Below are 20,869 nucleotides of genomic sequence, written 5' to 3' on the forward strand. Positions count from 1 at the left end.
ATTCTTTTAGCTTTGGAATGATCTTTTCATTACTTTTGTTACTTTTGAAGTGTTTTGAAGAAAAGACATTATAAAGTTTGATGTAGTCTAATTTATCAATCATTTCCTGTATGAAATGCACTTTTTGTGTCTTCCTTTAGAAAACTTTCTTCTCCCACTAGTTTAAAAACACTTTCTCCTTAACATTGCAGAAGTTTGGCCTATCTGAAATGGATTCTTTTAGTATTGTGTAAGGTACCCGCCAATTAGATGTGACTACTCAAGTTCATAATCGTTCATATGGAAAACCTTGTTGGATGGTCCAGCCAGTTCTCACTGATTTGCAATGCTCTGACACAGTCAAGTCTCTGTATAAGTGTTATGTCTGCTTCTGGGCTCTGTCTTCTGTTCCATTGTTCTAGTTATATATCCTTTTACCAATAACATACATCTTAGTCTAACTTCATAATAATTTCACCTTATCTTACCCTTCTTCTTTAGACACATCTAGGCTATTCTATGTTTCACCATGTGCATCTTGCAATTATTTTAACTAAATTCCAAGAAAAATGCTGTTGAGTTTAAATTTTATAGAGTCCATAGGTCTACTGGAGGCAATTAGTATTATTCTAAATATTATTTTTCTACCCATATATCACACCTCTCCAATTATTTGGAATTTTTATAGTTTTCTAAAAGTTTTATAATTTTCTTCATATTTTTCTGAACTTTAGGTCTAGTTATGTTATTTTTTACTGTTGCTATTATAAATGGTTTTATTTAAAATTTATATTGTTTATTGCTGCTATAAAGCACAATCATTTCTATATACCTAGCAACATTGTTAAACATATGTTAACTATAATAATGTATCTATAGATTCTTTTGAGTTTTCCACATGGGTAATCATAATAGCTTAGTGTCCTCTTTCTAATCATTTGTGGGTAGGATTGTTAAGTACAATGTTGAATAATAGTATTGACACTTTTCTTGACTTGTTCCTGATTTTAAAAGAACTGTAACTTTTAAGTAGATGAATTTAAGGGCAATTTGCTCTCATCATTAGGAGAAAGTTAGGGTTTCTATTGCACAATGAGTCCAGGGAGGAATATGAGGGGGACCCAGAAGATCCACTTGGGCATCAATTTTGATGGTAACTGGACAAGTAATGCAAACTGTCCTGAAAAGGTTATGGTGACCAGAGATGAGAGATGAGAGTCTGAACCATGCCACTGAGACCAGTAAAGGCATGACTTGAGAGTGAGGGTAATCTAGAATGGATAGTGGAACAGGAGAGTGATGAGTATTAGTTGCATCTCCAAGACTAGCTGAAGTGCTTGGGGCTGTGGACCACATAACCTTCCTCCTAACATTTCCCCAGGAAGAGCAGCCCACAGGCATTCTGGAGCTGCAGGGCACTGGGTAGACTGTACTGACAGGAAAAATGCATCACACAGATTCCTGTTTCAAGGAATTTATTCATTTGCTCTAAATTGTTGCATTTATCGGCATGCACTTTTCATATTTTTAAATTAGCCTCTCAGAATCTGTAGTACCTGTAGGTCTCTGCTTATGTTGTTGTAGAAACTGTTCAGTTCTTTGCCTTTTTATGTATTTTATTATATATTCTATAAAATATATTGTATTTTCTCCCAGTCTGTGGCTTTTTAATGTCTTTTTACTTTTTTAAAATGTTTAGTGCACTAATCCTTGCCTACTCCAAAGTTGCTAAGGTACTGTTTTCTATGTTTGCAATTTAAATTTTTAACTTTAACCTATCATCCAGTTTTTTGCATGTATGGTGAGATAATGGTTCATTTTTATCCATATTAATGTCCACTTGCTCTAGCACACTTACTGGGGGTGAGAGAGATAAAAAACAAATCCAAAACCAGCATATAATCTAGGAAAGTGCATATCATATATGCCAGGCTACTCACAGCTCAGAAAATCTATACAGTGGAGATCAATCTATTGGATAGTTTTGAAAGCTAGGATTCAGAAGCAGCGATTGAAAATTGGCGATTTACCTTGACAATAAAAGACTCAAGGAGATATAAGGTGCTTTGGTAGAGTAGGGACCTAGAACATAAAAAACAGAGGTTTGGCACAAAACTTTTGTTGGGCTGAATGTGATGAGTTCCTTTGAATTAGACTAGGTTTGGAATCCTGGGTCTACCAATTGGTTTTAAATCTCAAATCAGTGTTATCAAGTCCCAGAATAGAAAAAGATGCGATTTCTCCTGAAGGCTGCTACACTTTTATCTTTGCTTCAACAAGGAATGTTCCTCTCCATATCAGTCCTTCAAATTTCTATCATTGTATCAAAACCTGGTTAAAATACTGTTTTTATCTGGCTGGTGTGGCTCAGTGGTTGAACGTTGACCTATGAACCAGGTCACGGTTCGATTCCTGGTCAGGGCACAAGTCTAGGTTGCAGACTCAATCCTGTACGCATCCTAGGGGGCGTACAGGGGGCAGCCTATCAATGATTCGCATCATTTGTTTCTCTCTCCCCCGCCCCGAAATCAATAAAAATATATTTAAAAAATACTGTCTTCTCCAGGCAACCTTTCCAGATTTTCCTGAATTAATCACCACACTTCCAGAGAACATAGGACATCCCTGAGGCTCAAAGGTAGACTTGAGAGCAGCTCACATAGGAAAAACTGAACCTAATGTTAAGTCTGACTTTCTATGATGTCAGTGATGCTTTAGGGGGAAAAATTCAGTGGTTCCTCAGTAGCACCAGGATAAAAGCTAAGTTCTATATCAATCAGCTTCAAAACAGTTCATGCTGTTCCAGTTCCACTTCTCATTACTTCCCAATGTTTTATTCTGGGCCAATCCACATAGATCTTTCCTTTGGGTGAAAAGGTGGTTTTTAAAAATCATCTCAATGTCATCCTAAGTGTTGATGAAAAACCTAGTATAAATAAAGGAGTAACATTCAGAACATCCAAATGATAAAGGCCCAGTTGTGACTAATATCCCTCTAAGTATCACTTGTCTATTCACCCAATCTATAGGCTGTTGGGAAATACATGAAATCATTGTGTACACATAGCATTATATGAATTTAAATTACTGGATGAACTGTATATATTAAGGTAGCTAAGTGGTCTATGCAATGCAAAAAAAAATAAAGGAAATCATTTAACTATAATTGTCTGCTTGGTTAAGTTTTAACAGTTGTACAGAGATGTCACATTTGAACCTTAAGAAATCACAAACTCACAAATTCCTTCCTCTATCACAGCTCCTGATATTCAGTAATGAACACATACATACAATTTAAACTTGAGACACTTGAGCTGTCATACCAACCTCAACCATTACTTTGCCAATGTCTTCACTGTACCCAGTATTTCAGTCTTCAGTGGAAAGAGTACTATTAGTTAAGGCCACACAATTTCAGCTTTATGTAAACTTTCAGAAATGAAACATGACAAATTTGTCCTGGTTTCCTCACCTACAAAGCTGAGTGATGTTTCACGGTAGCTACGATTTGGGAAAACTTGGACAAAATGTAAAGTGGGCAGGTAGGTACTACATAACACATACCTGTGTCACTTGTATTTCAACCTATCACATGTAGATTCATTTTGTTATTCTAAACAAGTTTCCAGCTTTTTACTTTTAAATACCTTTGCTTTCCTAAAAGCTGGAACTAAAACAAATTTAAAAAGCTACTAATATATAAAAATACACACATTACATCCTAGGAAGGTTTTAATCAAATAACATAATCTTGCTCCAGTTTCTCAGATGTTCTTTGCAAATTGCATATTAAAAAAGTACAGGACTTAAAGATCAATAAACCTGTGTAAAATATGGAAGAACAGAAATTTCTTACTGAACTATGAGAGAGTGTGATTATTTGACCTTTTGATTTGCAGAGATTTCACCAGGTCTAGCAGATAGGAGCCTAACATACAACTTGTTCTACACATAGTTCTAAGAAGTATGATTATATCCTCACCATACTGGAATATTAGGATACATATATATTAAAAAAACACCGGCCCTACCCAGTTTGGCTCAGTGGATAGAGCATCAGCCTGCGGACTGAAGGGTCTGGGGTTCAATTCTGGTCAAGGGCACATGCCCAGTTGCAGGCTCAATCCCAGTAGGGGGCATGCAGAAGGCAGCCAATCAGTTATTCTCTCTCATCACTGATGTTCCTACCTCTCTCTCCCTTCCTCTCTGAAATCAATAAAATATTTTTTAGAAAAACCACCATATTTTCATGAGCATATTTTAATTTTTAAACTTTTCACAATTCAAATAAAATTCAGCTAGTTAACATAAACATAGAGGAAATGCACATAATTTACAGCCATGTACAGAATACATACAATAGCAATCCTCATATAAATGGTCAAAAGATATCAACTCTTGAAGTTAATTATTAGCTATGACTTTGAAAGGTCAAGATTTAATTGTTCACATATACAGGGGTACACATTCAAAATGTTTCTTAATACAGAAACTGAGTGAAACTAGAATTTTCAGTTTCTAAAAAGAGTAGCATAAAAAGCAGTATATAGCTTAATGGGAAATATAAGGGCATGACAGAGAAGAGATCTGAGTAGGCAGAAAGTACATTATATGTTTTTATATAATTAAAATTCCTTCCAATTTAAATCATTCAGAACTATCTGTTCTTAGGAATGTTGAAGTCATGATCAATATTAGAGTAAAAAGCTAAACTGCTGTATTTATCAGACCCCAAAGGGTCCCTATAATATATAATATTGTACTAACAGTCTGGGCAGAAGAGCATGTAAACAACCAAAGACAGGCATGAACAACACCGGGAGAGTAAAGGATAGATTGATTTCTAGTATTCAAATCCTTCAAGTTCAAATTAATATTTTTAGTGATTTAACACAAATCTAAAAATACTGACATGTTTATGCTCCAATAAGAGTAAACCCTCATTATTTTAACCCCAAACTCTGCTGGCCCTAATATACTAATGCTTTTCTACAATGGGCATTAGGTTTTAGGAGACAAAAGGCTGGATTAAATTATCTAATGATATTCTATTCTTGGTTTCGAAGTTACAAATCAATTACTTGTGGGCCCCATCCACAAAGGCTGGTTCCACAGTTACATACATAATAAAAATTAAGACAAGGCTTTGGTGATAGTTTTTTTCCTGGATTTAAAAGCACTGATGGGAACCTACAATCACAGGGCTTGGTAATTCTCAAATTTGGACTTTGCAATTTAGGGGACTGTTCTCTATGAGCCACCGGTACCAGAGTGCTTTCTGCTGCTCTATGAGAGTATGCTATTTCAGTATCTACTGCTTTAACCTGAATAAGTTGTTTAATTTTGAGAAGATTCTACAATAAAAATACATACCCATCTGAAGAGTGCTGACTACCTCCATATTAGAAATAAAATGTTATCTGATAGAAAATAGATGAAAACAAAACACTGTTTAAAAAAAGTCCAGTGCTCTAAGTATACGTTTTTCTTTTTAAACATTTACATCAATTAAAAACAAGATCTACAAAGAAATGTTTCAGAGGCAAATTTTATAAATAATTTGTAATGTTTTTGTTTTTCAAATGATCTCTGTCATACATAAAATAAACTACAGCAGACTGTGCTTTGGGGAAAAATGAATTAAAACAAACGACATTGCTCCTTTCCAGTTGTTGCACAAAGAAAAAAAGCCTAAGACTAAGATATTTTCCTTCCAGTGCACACATAAAGCTCACTTTTAAAAGCTAACTATGCACTACAGGTCAACGTAAATCTTACTTGCCAAATACAAACAGGAATAGAATACATGTTCATCCTTGAAGGACACTTGTTATGAATTTGCTACAACTAAATAAGATGTTCCTTAGCTGCTGGTTTTCACATCATTCTTAGCATTTATGGGGCACTGAGATCATTAAGCTACGGGGGAGTCTCTGTCCTACATTCAATACAACTACTACTTACGAATCTTCACAAGGCAAATGGCACTATGTTAGGCAGGACGAGTGGCACCTGAAAAGGCAAACACTATAGATGGAGACTTTCTTTACAGATTTAAGTTAGAAACCCATTTTTTGTGGGTTGTTTTTTTGGCATGTTCCTCAATAAATATCAAAGCTGAAATTCACCATAAAAGTTAAGAATAATTCCAAAGGTAATGAAACTCAATTTTGCCTTTGGTCTCCAAATAGATTGGAATGTTTTCAATTCCAATCAAAGCACCTAAAAAACATCCAGTTATTGTTGATTACAAGGAAGTTAAGAAGGGGAAGGAATTTAAGAGGGCACTGTGTTTCATTGGTGACAGCAGAGAAGCTTGCAATGACATGCTATAATTTTCTATGTTAGGTCACTACAGTGTACATAGAATACTTAACCATTTACATTAAAGATCTCCAAACAACATACCGAGAGTCCAGAAAAAATGTTATGAACACTGTTTCTGCCTAATACATGACCAATATTTAAAAAAAAGTTTTTAACATGGGATTCTCTCCTTTTACTACCTCCCCTCCCCCCCGAAAGGCCACAAAGGCATTCACAGAATCATTCTTATAAAGTAAAGCCATTGCACAAATGTACAGTTCGTGTGTATTGAAATGAGTACCACATTGGAGGTTAACTGTAGAAATTTTCTTACACCAGTACAGCAACAACTGTAAGCTAAAGTCTCTGAATAAAATTACAGCCAACGTTTTCCTAAGGGCCATACATATAATACATGTAAAGTATTAAAGGGTGCTGTTGAACTCAACAGTAAAATGTAAAAGCTATATCCTGTTAGCACATTTAATCTGAATTAACTTGAATCTTTCTCATTTACCATTCAAGAAACTAGGATAGAATGAATTTCTTTGCAAAAGCGGTTTGTCATTTACAAAATGATCCTATGTCAATTAGGATCACTCACCTGCTCAATCAGATAGCAGGCCCCAGGTATTTATGTCGCCTTAAAAAATAAAAAAAAAACTTGTAGGGGCAAAATTACCATTTTCTCTATGAAATAAATGCAATCTATATAGATCTTCTGGAAAAAAATTTAAAGGTTCAAATTCTTAATGTGAAAGCAAACTGAGAAAGCCCCAGAAGTGGTAACTTTCTTCCACTTTAAGAAAATAATGCTTAGGTATGATATGTGGTAATTCAAGTTCAAAACCAGTAAATCACTGAAAAGACAATTGCATTCATTCAAGACAAGATGATATGCTCAAGTTACTGAAATGGCCTAAAAATCAACATTTTTACTGGTTTATTTTATCCCAAACTATTACCATTTGAGTTTGATATGTAAATTAACTAAGTGTCCACATTATGCAATACAGCAAGCACATGCTGCAGCAGTGGGAAACAAAACATTTTAATGATAAAGATATCAAGATACTTAGGACAGTATTTCATTAGTTGTCAACTGATGCCAAATAATTAACGTTAAAGTACTGAGCCAGATCCTCTCAAGAACTAATGTGAAAGTGATAGTGAGGATCACACTATTCCTGTTATTTTATAAGAATTACACAGAAGCCAAAAGTTGGAAATTTATGACTGCCAATACTATCTTTGGATAGTTTATAGACTAGTATATAACTAGGGATGGCTTTGTTTAGAAGACCGGAAAGTATTCACAGAATAAATACTATACTCTGTCACAAATAAACAAAATGCAGCTGTGTCCCATGGACATGGTAGAGAAAATGGCAATTTTGAGGAAGGAGTGCTTCTAAAGGCTTTTTCTTGAAGGCAGCCCAGGTTTTCATTCACATTACTGAAAAGATCAAGTAATGTGGTTATGATTATTTGAATTCCGACAACCAGACTTCCACTTAGACATAGTTACACGTTCCCAAACCATTTTTCTTCTGTCCATCATGTTGGTTCCGATACTCCATGGTCCACTGTAATCTTTTGGTCTTCCCTCTTTATATTTAGCGGCCTGATGTTGCTATCCATTGAGCAGGTAAACCACCAATTCATAGGTGGCCATCATAATGGCTGTGTTGGGAATCTGTCTCACCAGATGAGTTGTTAGACCACGGTAAAGAGACCCGTAACCTTCTTCTTGAACAACCAAAGACAGTGTCTGAAAAAAAGATCTATATTTTGTTCCCTCTTCACGTAGTCTTGTTCTTACAACTTCTGTTTAGGAAAAAAAATAAAATGATTTTATTTAAACATTAGTGATATCTTTATATCCTCCTAATACTAAATACATCCCATTTACCTGTAAGCGTAAGCTTAGGATAAATAAGAAATTTTGATATGTAACTTATTGAAACTATTCACATTATAATGCCACCAAACTTCTAAGATAGCTGGCTAAAGTCATGTGTACTTGTAAAATTTCATAGGTTCCTGAATGGTGAAAGACAGATGAAAGAAAAGGATCCTTAGTAAACTAGAAATAAATACAAGGGAGAATAAATGTGATCGGAAACAGGTGAAGGAGCAGGAAAGGGAGCGGAGGTGGTATCAAAGATGAAAGAAGCAGAAAAGTGGACAGCACAATGAGAAAATAGAATTACTAATCTGTTTACAATGGTCTGCATGTACCAACATAAACTGCATGTGGATAAGACTAAAAATGTTTAAAATACAAGCTGCCACCCAGCCAGTGCTGCTCAGTGGTTGAACATCAACCTATGAATCAGGAGATTACATTTCAATTCCTAGTCAGGGCACATGCCTGGGTTTGCAGGCTTGATCCCCAGTAGGGGGTGTGTAGGAGGCAGCCCATTAATTATTCTTCTCTCACCACTCATGTTCTATCTCTCTCTTCCTCTCTGAAATCAATAAAAATACATTAAAAAGAGAAATGAGGACTTTTCTCAGGAAACTGGGATAAATTCATAGTCCAACTTGGTTAGAGTTGTTTTTATTCATAAATTACATTTTAAAGCATATACTCATTTTCTAGACCTGTTCATTTTTCCTAATACAGCTTTAACTACAGAGCCTCAGCTTATAGGGTGAATATAAATGTTTATTAGTGTAACAAAGTGAAGCAATTAGCCCTGGCCAGGTAGCTTAGCTGGTTAGAGCATCATCCCCATGTGCCAAGGTTGTGGGTTCAATCCCACAATGTCAGGGCACATACAAGAATCAACCAATGAATGCATAGATAAGTGGAAAACAAATTGATGTTTCTCTCTCTAAAAATCAATCAATAAAATAAAAACAAATAAACACCAAAAACCAGTTTTGCTCTGCTTGGAAAAAAAAAAAATGAAGTGCTTAGATTAAAAACCTGAACCAAAACAAACCTCAAACCAACCAAAATCAAAGACTACACTTAAAACAAAGTTACCAGAAAAACTCAGCATGTTACAGACCAAGTCTTAAGTTATTTCCTTAGTTATTTATGAAACAAGCTAACATTGTAGAACTTAGAAATAAATAAATCACTCATATATACTTATTTGCCAACATGAAATAATGTAAAATAGCTGGTCTTTGGGAATGTAGACTTCAATTCAATTTTGGACTCCAGGCCCTACCTGGTTTGGCTCAGTGAATAGAGCGTCAGCCTGAGGACTGAAGGGTTCCAGGTTTGATTCTGGTCAAGGGCACATTCCCAGGTTGTGGGCTCGATCCCAGTAGGGGGTGTACAGGAGGCAGCCAATCAATGATTCTCTCTCATCATTGATGTTTCTCTCTCTCTCCCTCTCTGAAATCAGTATGTGTGTGTGTGTGTGTGTGTGTGTGTGTGTGTATAAATATAAAAATTGGACTCCATCACAGAGTATGTATACTAAGTTACATAATCTTAGCATTTTTTGTTTCCCTCTTAAAAATGAAGATAGTTCTGGTTATGTTCTTGTATACCTAGACTTTGCAGAATTTTTATGTAGATTAGCAATAAAGTATATAATGTGTCTATAGCAGCCGTGGGCAAACTACGGCCCGCGGGCCGGATCCAGCCCGTTTGAAATGAATAAAACTTAAAAAAAAAAAAAAAAAAAAAAAAAAAACCGTACCCTTTTATGTAATGATGTTTACTTTGAATTTATATTAGTTCACACAAACACTCCATCCATGCTTTTGTTCCGGCCCTCTGGTCCAGTTTAAGAACCCATTGTGGCCCTCGAGTCAAAAAGTTTGCCCACCCCTGGTCTATAGCATGTATAAAGTATATACTAGTATAGCACTATATCCATACTTAAAATAAAAAGAAACTTGCTCAAAGTCATCTGCTTGGAACCTGACGGAGTCTGCTTTAAAATGTGTCCAGAGCTCCTGCTATATCACTGCCATGCTATTATAGCATATAATGATCTATTAAAATTGCTTTGTATTATACATATTTAATTCCATTATGATGAATTCTTAAGACTGTATTTTGTTATGTGGAAATTCAGTAAAATTCTAAATTCTCTAATAAGTGGGCTAATGGCTGGGTGGGAGAGTATTTCTGAATTAACAACATATTACCTATAGAAACTCAACTTCTCTTACCATGTGGATATGCTATACTTGTGGCACAAGTTTTCGAGGTGGCAGCAGCCAGCATCATTCCCACAAAATCTGATGCTTCTTTTACAGACTCTTCATCATTTTCCATCGTTGAAGCAATCTTATATTCCAGTAGTTTTTGCTTAATACTTTCATAAATAACAAAATGGATAACAGTCTCTGATATTCCAGCATATGAAGCAGACATGCCCCTATAAAATCCTCTCAGTCCATCAGTCTGGTACACTTTACGAACACATTCAAAAGCACCCATTTGCTTTTCCCCACGGTTCCTGAAAAGCAAAATAAAAATCTTTTTAATGTAAATAAAGTAGTACAAGTTTTTAAATAAAGCAAATAAAATATAGTAGAAATATGCCACTCTGCTATAAAGAATGATTCCATTTAACTTATGAAGAAATAAAACCAGAATTTTAAAACATTCATTTTAGATTTTGTAGTCTTTTACCCCAAATGTGTCATATTAGATGGGTAACATGTGCGTAGTTTATTTGACTGAATGTGAAATATACTGCACTAAATTTTCAATTTCATGTTCTCACTGAAGTCTGTATTGTAGGGATAAGCAACAAAATCCTTTAGTTAAAATATACTGTGACTGCAGCTCAAGATAAAAACAAAACAAAAAATACATATTAAATCCAGTTCTAAGTTAAGAAGATTTCTTTTGCATTTAATAACATAAAAAATGACTGAGACACTAATGATGACAGTACCTCACAAAAGCACGATTAATCTAATTTCTCTGCACTTGAGGGATTCTTCCAACCCCATCCAGTTCTTCTCAAAAGGTGACTGGGTGAATTTAAGACAAATTTACTATGATCCTTTAAAGGCCATGGCCATATCTTTCATTTCAGTATCCTAGTCAGTAGTGAACAAGGACCTCTACAGTTATCAAGTATTTATTGAACATTGGGCCCAAGAAAATGTTCTTAGTGCTGCTTTTTACAGGCACAGCATCTATTCTTACAGTATATAAGTTTGAGTCTGTAAAAATATTTATAGCCTTATACAATGATTCCTCCAATAGAACCCCATTTACAAGAAATGGGTTTAAATGCTACCCACAGGGAAAGAAATAGAAGATTTACCTCTTTATAAATTATTCACAACCTGTTTCTGACATAAAATAAAACCACAATGAAGACACCTACCTCATATTCTACACATTCTTCCAATTTTATAAACTAAGGTCTGTCTTCAACTAATCACACTGAATAAATACTTTCTTAGTTTATTAACTCATGCAACCATATGGAATGAGTTTCTGCAATCAGATCCTTCCTCACAAAGTTAAAAGAGCTTAAAGTCCCGAAGGGTAACATGCAAACAAACATATCAGCCCTGTTCTTGATTGCAGTGTTATAAATTAGCATCTTTAAATCTATGTTTCATGATTACCTCAACCTCATCCCATTCCTCACTCCCAAGCTTAAGAAGTTGTATTAACTTGTGTTATAATTATAGTGAAAGAATAATAATAAAGAATTTTAAGCCATGCTTTTCCAGGATCCCCTATAAATCCACCCTATAACATACTAAAGAATACCACTTGTTTATAATAGTACAAAATAGACTGGCATCTCACACTTTGCCTAACCTTTGGTTTTTCTTATTCACCATTATTATCTTTCAGATCTTTGGCTTTAAGAAATACACTTTGAACTTTTGCTACAACACATAAGATTTCATTAAAAAGTATTCCAGACGAAAGAATTAGACATTTCTTTTCAAATCTCCAAACATTATGCAATTCAGCAAGACAGAATGTGGAAAACAGATCTTTAATCAAGTGTAATTGTTAATCATTTCTTAGATCAGTTTTATTTATAGTCTATAACACTACTTTCCAAGCCCTAAAATATAGCAGTCTACTCTAGACTGAAAGGCTAAATTGGTTTCAAAATTATTAACATTATTATTATACACCAAATGGGATCATGTCTCTAAACAGTATCAGCTTCTCCCTATCCTCTGTTCTAAAGGCCAACAGAAACTGAGATGGCAAGACTCTAAGCTGCATTGCTTCTGGCCTTTCCTCAGATCCCAGGACATACTAAAGGCCCTAAACTTAGAACCTATACGGTTTGCACTGATTGTTGCCTCTGCTTAAATTGGGCTCAAAAAACTATTCCTTGACTATTCCATGAAAGTTGGTCACCACTGTTTCCTGGTATATCTCTAGAACCCATCAGTGCCTGCTCAATATAGATTTGTCGAATGAATGAATCTTGCTGCCATAAAGTTGTCAGTGGTAACAGATGAAGTCTATGAATAAAGGAGAGCAAAATCCCAAGTCAAGACTTCCTGTATATAAGGTTACTGAATTCGAGCAATGATCCAAAAAGATGTAGCCTAGACTGGTTGACCATGTTGGTTATTTAGCTGTTGAGAGACCAATTATAATCACCCATCACTACTTGGGCTAGGTTAATATATCCTTCTTCTTTCTTTCTTCTCCTTTTATTTAAAAACACAACACATAATACACTTTCTTTCCTGAAAGTTTCATATTACCAACTACTATATTGCTTTTGCTTCTGATGGTAGACCCACTTAGGGCCCAATTAACATCACAAATCACTATGTTCAAAACAAAACAAACAATTCAGCAGCAAAAGAGGAGACACTGAAATCTCACTAATATAAATTTGTAGAAAAAAATTAGTTGAAACCAAGTTAAAAAATTTTGTTTAATGAAATAACATACCTTGCATCAAGCTGTAACCGAGTCTTTACAAGCCAAATGGGGTTGGTTGCAGTGATTGCGGTAAAACCTAAACAAACATGTTTAAAATGAACTCTGGTAAAAATGAATACACTATTATTCTAAGGTTTTAAAAATTATATAAATCTATATTAAAGAAAATGCAAATAAATATTTAAAGTATTAACTGACATATGCTTTATGCTTTTATTTACAAATCCATACAAACATGAACATTTGTACTTTATTTCCAAACTACATTTTCAAATTCTGACCACAATAACTAAAAGATAATGTTTTAAGAGCAAAATCTGACTATATATAAATTTCTCTCCCAAAATATTCAGGATATCCTCTGGAATGGCCTCTACTCTCTAACTAAATTCAGAAACCCATTTCTATAGACAAATATACAAAAATTTTGTGTGTTCTAGGGCTTTTTAGCATGCAAATACTACAATCACTAAACTTGGGGTCCAATTAACATCACAAACCACTTTGTTCAAATGGACTCAGCATTTACTAATATTTAATCTTAAGCTGACTGTATAACAGAAAAGATTGTTGTTTGGCCTGATGAATACTTTACATAAACATATGCTTAATACTGTTAAAATAATGATATCAAAGAGGAAAGGTTTCTGTTAGGATTAATAGGACAAATCTATTTTTCATCCACTTAAACACATACAAAAACTCAAAAGTTCAGAAAGTTACATATGGAAACTTCCCTCTCACTTTTATAGACACTAAAGAGAGAAACTTGGGGTAGAGGCACCTCTAGTTTACTTTTAAAAATGAAGCAATACTTTCTATTGAATACTAGCAGGTCAAGCACATTATTTTTAGGAAGGTGGACTATAACCAACACATTTAATATGAGTAAAGTACTTTTGAAAACAAAAATGCTGTGGTGTACATTAGGGATAAATGCAAAATAATTTTACTAAATTGTATACAAAATGGAATTCAGTTACACAGATTCTTTTCCCTTTCTAGAATGTCAGATAATTAGCTAACTCAAATTTTACTCCTTTAATCCACTGCTTTGACACTGTAGAAATAGCCAAACGTTTCACAAAGGGGTGCTCAAATCGAATCTATTAGGCAAGTAAATGAAATAAAAGTTTGATATAACTCCTTTAATAATCTTATAATGGTTATATAGTCCCCTTTTCTCTAAGTGCTTTTAAATACTACATACATGTGTATAAAACTAAAATGGGACCAATAATTTGATAAGCATCAGTCAGTACTAAATAATAAAAATTTAAATTGTTGGATAGGTTGCCAGGAATAAGATTCTTTCCACGCATATATTCTAACAGGAAGGAGATGAAAAATATGAAACTGTCAGATCAGTTTAAATATTTTGTTTTGAAAAGATTTCTCTTGCATGATCTAGTTTGAAAATAAAGTTTTATAGTATACATATTTTTTCTTCTCTTAAATCTCATTTTTCTAAGTGAAAGTCAAACTAAAGATATTCAAATTTTTCTTTAAAGCTAATATGAACCAGACATCAGTATTCTGGTCATATCCTTAATTTAATAATTCTTTATTTTTAAACTTAAATATTTGTATTAACTCAGGGGTTTATTAGTAAAAAAAAAACCAACAAAAAAACCAAACAATAACTGCTGATCAAATAAACAAAATAGTCTACATTACTCATAATGGTTTTTATTAATTATTCTCTGAAAATTTAAAAAGGCCAAAATAGGGAATTCTTATATTAAACTAAATAAAACAAAACAAAACAAAAAAACAAAAACCCAGCCTGTCTAGGTAAAAATCTCATTCAACTTATTATACTTTATTTGAAAAGAAGATAAGCACCAAAGTATTTTTAAAAGTAATTATGTTCTATTTCTAAAAATATAAACTTAGTACCCAAAGCTTAATACTCTTCCAAGTCACAAAATTCCTCAGAGGCAGAAAAACCTCCAGAAATGTAAATTTAAAATGTTACAATAAACATTTATATTATAAAAAATGAAATTTCAAAATACCCATAAGTTATAATTTTAATTATTCTCTGTACATATTAAACAAAGACAGAAAGCAAACAACAGGTATTTCTCACTTAACTAAAATTCATTTCCAGACACAAATTAATCTATGGAACAGAACACATTAAAATTCAGGTGAGAGAATGTTATCATCTAATCCTTATGTAACTGCTATTATCAGTAACCTGTGCTTACTATATGGTTTTAGCTCTTAATAAGGACACTAGCCTAACTGCCAGCAAACCATTAGGTTAAAGAATTTAGACATATCCACAGGTTTTTAGCTCATGATCTTATCTTACGAAAGATACTCCAGTAAATTAAATAGACATTATTAGGGTAATTAAATCAAGAAAAATATAATCTATTAATTCAAAAAGTGAAGTAAGTGGGAAGAAACAAAAACGTATCACTAATTTAGAATTATATATGGTAAGGCAATTTGAAGTGGACAAACAGCCAAAACTAAACATATCTTCCTATTTTTTTCTAAGAAAACATACATAATGATACTGGGAATGGTGCCCCTGAAATTAGAAATTTCTAAATACTTTTTATTTTGGCATTTAAATTTTGAGACATTTTGCTAATATGCTAATTCATAGTAATATTCTGAGAACCCTGTTAAATATTAAAACTGACTTAGAGGTATATGAAGAATCTATTTGTAGGTTAAGAGTTAATGTTGCTTCACAGTCAGTTAAAGCAAAGTGGCAATAACACTGGCCATACTGTTAGTAGTGTGATTAGTGTTTTATTAGAAAGTTTTGGAAAACTTTTAAAATACAATTTTAAGTTTTGCTTCATCTAAGACTCCCCTTGATAATATAAATGAGCAATTTTCAACCTTTTTCATCTCATGGCACACATAAATTACTAAAAATCTGCGGCACACCAAAAAACATTTTTTGCCAATCTGACCCCCCAAAAAAAGATAATTTTGATTCATTCACAGCAGACATCTATTGTTTTGTTGGCTGTTGTCATTTTTTTATTTATTTGCCAATATAAGGGAAAAGAGATCTGTACTCCTGACTAAATAGTCAGGTATCACATGCTTTAAAATTCTTGCAGCACACTGGTTGAAAATCACTGATATAAACCAATTAAACACCAGATTAACAAAAATCCCACTTATAGTAAACTTGCTGAAAATGTCTATTTCATTAAGTGAGTGATACCTGTAGTGTTGCATTTTTAATATTTTTATTTCAATTAACTTTAGTAGTAACAAAGCCCACCCTAACTTTCTAAGGGAAATATATTAACACTACTAAAAGAAAATTAAAACAAAAACAGCTAAGATCCTACATATTCTTATCGTGCATTTATTTGGAAAGTAATGGTAGGTATTAAGATCAATGTTTTTGTAAGAGAGTAGAAAAAAGCCAAGTATCAACAGACAAGAGAATAGAAAGCACTGTGTTAGACATTTAAAATAGGTTATGCTCTGCAAACAACTATTTTTTCTAGAAGTTGTAAGATGCTATGATACCAGTTATAACTATGTATATCTTAAATAGTGTTACCAATTCTTTGGTGGTCAAAACTATTATGGCCAACCTGAGGACCCCAGGCTTTTATTAAATGATGATTGAAAAGTTACCCCATTTGTCCTTCTAGAAGGAATTATTATAAAGGGATCAGAATTAAAGTTTTATAAAATATTCAGATAATGCACACACAAATTCCGGAAATACAAGTTCATTTCCCACCTTCTATTAATTCCACAGCTATTATAAATTCCCAGGGGGTATTTCTTATAACTAGAGGCTGCAAGAGATGCTCAGATCAGTACTCACGAGGTTTAAGTTAGTCCATATTTCTACAGGAAGTGACCTGCGGATGGGGAGCATGAGATGACACGATCTCACTCTTTTCTCGGGAGAAATGTACAGTAAATGCCTAAAATAGACACAGGCTTTTCTGTATCATAACAACAAGCAGTGACCTCATCAGAAACATGTGTACAAAATGAATCCCATTGGAAGGATTTGAGAAATATTTACGGTGAGATCTAACTTCTTGAAAATTTTAAGTTAAAAAAAAATAAAAAGAAAGGAAGGAATACCAGAATGGGCCATAATTTTTTTTTAATGCACCGAGTACTGAAAATTTTGCCATCTGCAGCAGTTTCAGAGTCCAAATACTTACCTAAAAGAAGAGCAATTTTGCCTTAAAGAAAAAAATGCTAACCTTGTCAAAGGGGAATCTAATAAAATATTTGGAGGGGATTATCGTATCCCATTTCCTGCCATTATCCAAGTAGAAATCACAATAATCAGCTTACTTAGTAAATCTTAAAGGAAAAAAAACCCCAGAATATTCAAGTAACTTCATTTTTAATGATTTATAATTTTTTAAATACAGTATAGTATATGTTGCTACAGTAGTACCTTTCACCTTTTGCACTATGGCCAGTAATATTGCACATCCATTTTTATGGAATATTTTGGGTTATTTTGTATTTAATTTCTTGTGCTCTACAAAACAAAAAAACAGGAAGAATGTTTACAGACAAACACACTAAACACCTGTCCAACCATCAATCTGGCTGAATGAACTGCCATGGACAAATATATGCAAGACATAATTTCTATTTAAATTTTTACTCAAAAACTTAACCTTTGATAGTAAACTTTGAGTCAAACAGAAAAATATATCTTGAAAAATAAAAGTAAATGCTATAAGCAAATCTAGTAAATGTTAAACAATTATGTGTATTTTAAAAATTGAGTGATAACTTTTTTAATATATAATCCAATAAAAGTTGGAAGTCATTTTCTTTAAATCTGTAATGCTGTATATAAAAGTATATATATTCCAGATCAAAACTTTAAAAAATTGGGAATTACCATAAAAAAAAACCTTAATTCTATTTTTTTTATACACAGCTGTGTGTAGATATATACAGAGGGATATGCAAGTTCATTTAAGTAAAAACATACAAATACCCTCAATAGCTAAGTTTCATTTAGTCTGACAAAGGTCATATGTAGGAAGGAAAATAAAAAGGCAGGTAAAGCACAAAAAAATCAACATTACTTAATTTGATTAAATAGCCTCACAATTAAAAAATAAAATCAGTGCATGGACATTTAGAGCTCAATTTAGAGGTATTCAAATTCTTTTGTATTCCCTTGAAATACTACAACAAATGAAAATAAAATCCACTTCAAAATGTCCTTTTAGCTAAAAGGATTTAGTAACTATAGTTCATATGGATAAAATGCAAATGATTTGAGGACTTGAAATAAAAATTATGTACAAAGTACATTACTAAATCCTTAATGTGTGAGCTACTTGTTGTGGCACAATATAGCAGGCAATATCATTAATGGACTACTTTTAGTGTGTTTTTTGATATTAAAGTGACAAGGTTAGCATTTTTTTTTTGAATAGCCAATTAGATAACAATTTTCACATGACTGCCTCTAAGCACTTTGCACCCCCAATTCATTTTTATAAGGCCTCTAAAAATGATCCTGAGGAAAAACCAGAGTAGTCTGGTCTAGAGTATTTCAAGAATGAAGGGGGCAAAAGGCTACCTTAATGAGTCTGCATGGGACCATTCCGTTTCACCAACCGTGTAGTTATGTATATAAAAACCGAAAAGCTAAATGTTAATGCTTGTAAACAGTGCAAGAAAGCTCTGAAAGCACAATCTTAGAAAAAAATGTAACTGCCAACAAACTGAAGTATTTTCAAATTACACAAGAAGTGTATAGTGCAATAATCTCTAAACAGGTATAAGACTATCAATAACCAAAATTCAAGGAATTCAAGATGAGAAATAGTATCAATGTTAGAATAAAAACAAATCTAATACTTGTATATATTTGGGAGAAAAAAATCAAAATAACAATTCCACTGAAATTCTTTGCAATGTGAATCAAATATAAAAAATTCTGATAAGACACGCTAATAAAAAAAAAATGATCCAGTGGGACTCAGGAAATTCTGAAATTGAATTTGCAATACTGACTATCTTCCAACTTTCCTCCACTTAAAATGAATGCTGATCTACTTTCTTGGTTTTAATTATTTCAAAAATGAAAGATTAACATTTGTTTAAAAATTTCTGGGGTTAAAAAACAAAAATGTTTAAACACTGGTAACCCAGAAATATATTCTAAAGATCCTATAGTTTGTAATTAGCTACTAACTTTGACCTTATACCCACTGAATGTGCAGAGGGAAAATCATATCTATTCATATTCAACATCTATAAAAAGTACATTAAAAAATAATTATCATTGTAAGTAGGTGACCTCTATAGTACTGAAGAACTAATTCTCAAGATGCAAATCTATGTAGGACAACCTACTCATTCTAAGGATAAGGTAACGGAAGTTCACATAAATTAATTAACTTGCCCAAGAGCTCTCCACATTGGTAAATAAGAGTATTTGCCTTGATCTTTAAAGTTTTATCTTCCAGCTTTAAAACGTCAATGAGTTAATCAACAATTACTAACTATAAAAAGCCTTGAAAATATTTTATAAGATATATGTTAAATTATATGGCAATCGATCTTTCAGAAATTAGCATTTCAAACTTACACTTAGTTCGTTAAGTATGTGGTTCAAATTGATCCAATTAATTTCTAAACAGAAAATGGTTAACAGTTTAAGGCACTCATTGTTAAGCACATAACTGACAATTAATTGATCAAGTGAAGAAAGTACATATAATTTGCTTTATAAAGTTGTAACATAATTTAGAAATGTGAGACATGGTTCAATATGCAATAAACCTCAAAAAACTGTAGAGATTTTTCTAATGAGAACCAAAGGTCATGGCTTTGTTTAACATGCATAGCAAAAAAATGATTCCAGAACCAGACTGGCCAAACCAATCTACCAGTTTAGTGTATCTTTAAGGCAGGGCAGAGAGAAGCCCAGGACTGGTTGTTTTAATTCAGAATCATACATACTCAATGATGACAGAAGAATTCCTGAACACATTTCTATAGCAAGCACGTACATAACTAGAGCCTAGATTTCAAGTGCCATCCAGTGTGATTTATGTGAAATGCTAAACATATTTTTCAATATACATATATTACAGTAACTCTTGAGTTATCAGTAATACATCACTCACAAAAATGTCAGCATTTGAGCACAGGACAAAATGAATACTTTACCAAGAACTGCCGGCACATTTCAGACAGAAGCCAAAACATGCAGCAGAAAGGAAAAGGCACTAACAGAAATTGAGGAGAGAAGAATAAATTACAGCTCCATAACTTACTGATACTGTAATTATGATTGGATTCTTAAAACTGTTAAAAAGTGATCACTAAATATTAAGTAAACTATGCAAGACAATGTAAATAGTATATTACCTGTATGCTATCACAAATTCCTAACTACAAAATGCCAATTGACAACAGCTCTTACATATACGGCCTGGTCTAATTTATTGTATACTAATAAATGCAAAAATCATGTTTGTGGATGCTAATCAATTAGAAGCACATTGTCTTAACTTTATAATATAAATTTATCATAATTTAATAATTAAGTCTTTAAGTTTCACAAAAAAATTTTTTTTAATATTATATAGTCATACCTGCCATTGCAGCTGAAATCATGTGTACCTGGGTAGAATCAGGATCAAATACACCATTCAACTTTTCCTTGCAGTTTGAATAAGCAGCGAAATATATTGCTCTAAAATAAAGATTTAAATTTTATCA

The 20,869-nt window shown here is 33.0% G+C and overlaps 1 protein-coding gene across 3 annotated transcripts in view; it reads right to left on the bottom strand.

The window, feature by feature from the left end:
• Positions 1-4,223: 4,223 nt before the first annotated feature.
• The window catches only part of SLC25A36 (solute carrier family 25 member 36), a 36,692-nt gene continuing 20,046 nt past the window's right edge, over positions 4,224-20,869 (bottom strand). For 2 of the 3 annotated variants that reach the window (XM_059663778.1, XM_059663777.1), the window contains 4 exons: positions 20,743-20,843; positions 13,160-13,226; positions 10,429-10,718; positions 4,224-8,112 (listed from right to left, as the gene is read on the bottom strand). In XM_059663778.1, the coding sequence (XP_059519761.1) occupies positions 7,919-8,112; positions 10,429-10,718; positions 13,160-13,226; positions 20,743-20,843 (652 nt within the window). In that variant the 3' untranslated portion in view covers positions 4,224-7,918. Of the gene's footprint in view, positions 8,113-10,428; positions 10,719-13,159; positions 13,227-17,564; positions 17,652-20,742; positions 20,844-20,869 lie in introns of those variants that run through there. The other variant, XM_059663779.1, reaches the window with a different exon arrangement.

This window comes from Myotis daubentonii, chromosome 14 (assembly GCF_963259705.1).
Source record: "Myotis daubentonii chromosome 14, mMyoDau2.1, whole genome shotgun sequence".
In the NCBI taxonomy this organism is placed as follows: Eukaryota; Metazoa; Chordata; class Mammalia; order Chiroptera; family Vespertilionidae; genus Myotis; species Myotis daubentonii.